General features: G+C 47.0%; 1 protein-coding gene across 1 annotated transcript; it reads left to right on the plus strand.

The window, feature by feature from the left end:
• Positions 1-1,713: 1,713 nt before the first annotated feature.
• LOC133910243 (germin-like protein 1-3) lies at positions 1,714-3,073 on the plus strand. The gene is made up of 2 exons (XM_062352759.1): positions 1,714-2,042; positions 2,160-3,073. The coding sequence occupies exons 1-2, from the start codon at positions 1,913-1,915 to the stop codon at positions 2,699-2,701; spliced, it is 672 nt and encodes a 223-aa protein (XP_062208743.1). The 5' UTR covers positions 1,714-1,912; the 3' UTR covers positions 2,702-3,073.
• The last annotated feature ends 432 nt before the right edge of the window (positions 3,074-3,505 follow it).

Consider the following 3,505-nt stretch of genomic DNA (forward strand, 5'->3'; position numbering starts at 1 on the left):
TCCCCTACTTGTGTGGGCCTTTCCATCCCACATCATTTCAGGTATCGACCGCTCAAGGCTAGTTTATACCAAACTCTTATCATGACTCAGTGACGGGCTTTGGATTTTTGGTTAAATATACAAGATTACGAGAGAGCGAATTAGCAAAAGTTAATTGGACTGATGAGTGACTAGGTACGTGCGTGCATGGACCGTAGGTCAATAGGAGCATGTGAAATTGAGGATAGGCCGACAACGGATACCCGATGGAAGGTTAAGATTGTGAGTTTTAAATCTAATTAATTATATACTATATGTATATCTAATATATACTATATATAATCGATTTTTCCAAAAAATTTAGGTATGCTACTACATACCCATGCACAAGGTGAGTCCGCCAATGCCATGACTACGTCAATTGCATCTGCCGACATTACCATCTTATTTATCATTATTCGGAAGGTATATCTAGCATATGTTAACAAGCAATTCTAAAGATATCCAAGCCATGAACAGTAGCATATGTTAATAAGCAATTCTAAAGTGTCGTACTGTTGTTAGCTTTGCTAGTTAATTGCTGCAATGCTAAAGACGTAGATATCGAGCCACATGCATGTGCACGGTGCTGGTCAGATCGATATACGTCTCATCACCATCAACACATGAAGATATGTACTAGCTAGTAGCTAGAGCACATACGGCATGATCAACTACTGGAGTACATTATACTATTCGTGCATGTAGTGTGACGCTCCCGGCCTGATTGTTCTGATAGAGTACCGATCAATATACGTGCTTTTTGCAAGCTTCTTACTGCTCTTACAGCAAGTAGTTTTCACTAGGCCGAGCTGATCCACTAAATAGAAATCAAATTTTATAGGATTCGGTTTTATAAAAAACTCTTTCTTCTGTAATGACATGTGTTAACTTTCTCTTTTTTCTTTTCAATCTAGTCATTAGATCACGATATTGATAATATTAATATAATCTTACGAGAATCTTTACGGATAGAAATCCTATAAAATTTACTTACAACTGGATCTGATCTGACATCGCCATGTTTTCTGTTCTTTCCAGATGGATCTGACGCCGCCGGTTTTGGTCTTCGCGCTGCACTGCACAGTTGTAAAGCTGGTTGCGCACAATGAGGGAAATCGATCCTGGTTTCATGTTTGTGGCTGCGTGCCGGCGCTGCATCTCTTTCGGCAGCTGATGCAGTTACTGCACTCTTAATTGTACCATCAGGGGCAGAGGGTGCGTGATTAATAGTTGTACGTCGATGCCTGTAGATGTGCATGATCATATCAATTTCGTGCCACAATGTCGGCGTCAAATTCATTGCTTACACGCACGCAGGCATCGATCCTGGCCTGTTTAATTGCGTCACGCGAAATCGCTAAATTAAAGGGGATTTACGTGTGAGTTAGCACGATATAACGTACGTACCAGCTTTAGCTACCTGCTGCAAGCTAGTCACGAGAAAACGAGCGTCCTGCAGTTGGAAAGAGTAGGATCTATCTATGCATGCATGCTGGGAGGGAGGGAAGGAACGAACGGCTGGATCGATTAGTGCATCTCGATCTGATGATGGGCATCGTTTGTCGTCAGACACACGTACAGGTCTCATCGTCGCTACGTGCACGCGTGGTCTCTTTCTCTGGGTGGATGAGGAAAAATAAGGCAGACAGCAGATGGACGACAAAGACCCTACCTGGAGACACTGTATATGATGATCCCCGTCCAATAAAATTGGTCACATGCATGCCTGGCCATGCATGCAATAATCGTCGATCATGTCTTCAGTAAGCTACGTGTCTCTCTATAAATACCAGCTCCCCTCCCTCCCCGTCCTCGACCAACCCAAGCCAAGTAAGTGCCCACAGCTAGCTCACAAGTTAGAATCAACTAGTCAGGCACTGCATACTTGACCATGGCCAAGCTCGTCACTTTCCTCCTCGCCGCCTTCGCCGTCCTCCTGGCGCTCGCCGCCCCCTCCCTCGCCGGCGACCCCGACATGCTCCAGGACATCTGCGTCGCCGACTACAAATCCCTCCAGGGCCGTAAGTGGCCTGTTTTACATTAAGCTTTTCAATTCACTGTGTACGTGCAACAACTTGTTGCATGAATCATGCATGTATGATAAAAATGCATGAACGAATTAATGTGCGTGCGTGCAGCTCTGAGGCTGAACGGATTCCCGTGCAAGAGGCCGGAGAACGTGACGGAGAACGACTTCTTCTCCGACGCGCTGGCGAACCCCGGAAAAACCGGCAACGAGGTGGGGTCGGCGGTGACGACGGCGAACGTGGAGAAGCTCCCGGGGCTCAACACCCAGGGAGTGTCCATGGCGCGCATCGACTACGCGCCGTGGGGCGTGAACCCGCCGCATGTCCACCCGCGCGCCACCGAGATGATCTTAGTGATCGAGGGCTCCCTCGACGTCGGCTTCATCACCACCGCCAACAAGCTCTACGCCCGCACCGTCTGCAAGGGCGAGGTCTTCGTCTTCCCCCGCGGCCTCGTCCACTACCAGAAGAACAACGGCAACACGCCGGCCGCGATCATCTCGGCGTTCAACAGCCAGATGCCGGGTACGCAGTCCGTCGCCGAGACCCTCTTCGGCGCCTCGCCAACGGTGCCCACCGACGTGCTGGCCAGGACGTTCCAGATCGACGGCGGCCTCGTGGAGGCCATGAAATCCAAGTTCCCGCCCAAGTAGGCACGGCCGGCCGGCTCGTACGTGCGCACTAGCTACAAGCCAGCACCACGTACGTAGTAACTGCTACGTCGTCCACCACATACACAATTGATGGCATGCAGCCATATAGTTCGTACGTAGTATTAAAATAATGAGGACGCGTGATTACGAGTCTGTGATTTGATTTCGGTTGCGCTTTACTTAATTTCATCACTTTGTATTCTCTAAAAGTATGATGGGTCAATTCTTTCTTTTGTAAGTGCTGGACGTCTTTCGATCGTGTAGTCATGGGGGCCTGGTCAGTTCACTGTTGTTGCTTTTCTCTGCGTGAACCACTACTGAAAGGTGGTATGTATCTGTCAATGCCGAAAAAAGAAATCCTCATTGTCTCAATTATTGATGTATGCACATTGCACAGTAAACATCAGATAAGCCATGTCAACCTGTCCTAGCTTAATGTATCCTGAGATGTCGTCACACTGACACTTTGGTCGTCGCAAATGATTGTGATTAGTAGTCTATAATTCCATATACATGAAAGCGTACGTGCAGCCGTGCAATCGAACTTGGTCCAGCGAGGGAAAAAGTAATTTTCCCCTTAAACGCATGTGCCCTTAGCACACATCTATTTGATCTGCACTGAGATTCGTGCAAGATTGAGTCGTCAGGCATATATTATATGTACTACTCTCATATACTTCTTATACTTTCTCTAGATAATGGGGAGCATTCTAATCAATGTGAATTACTCCCTCTGGTTGCAAATATAGTTCGTTTTAGCCTCCTCAACTATTCTCTAAATATAATTCATTCTCGAATTTCTAT

Source organism: Phragmites australis, chromosome 2, assembly GCF_958298935.1.
Source record: "Phragmites australis chromosome 2, lpPhrAust1.1, whole genome shotgun sequence".
Classification (NCBI taxonomy): domain Eukaryota; kingdom Viridiplantae; phylum Streptophyta; class Magnoliopsida; order Poales; family Poaceae; genus Phragmites; species Phragmites australis.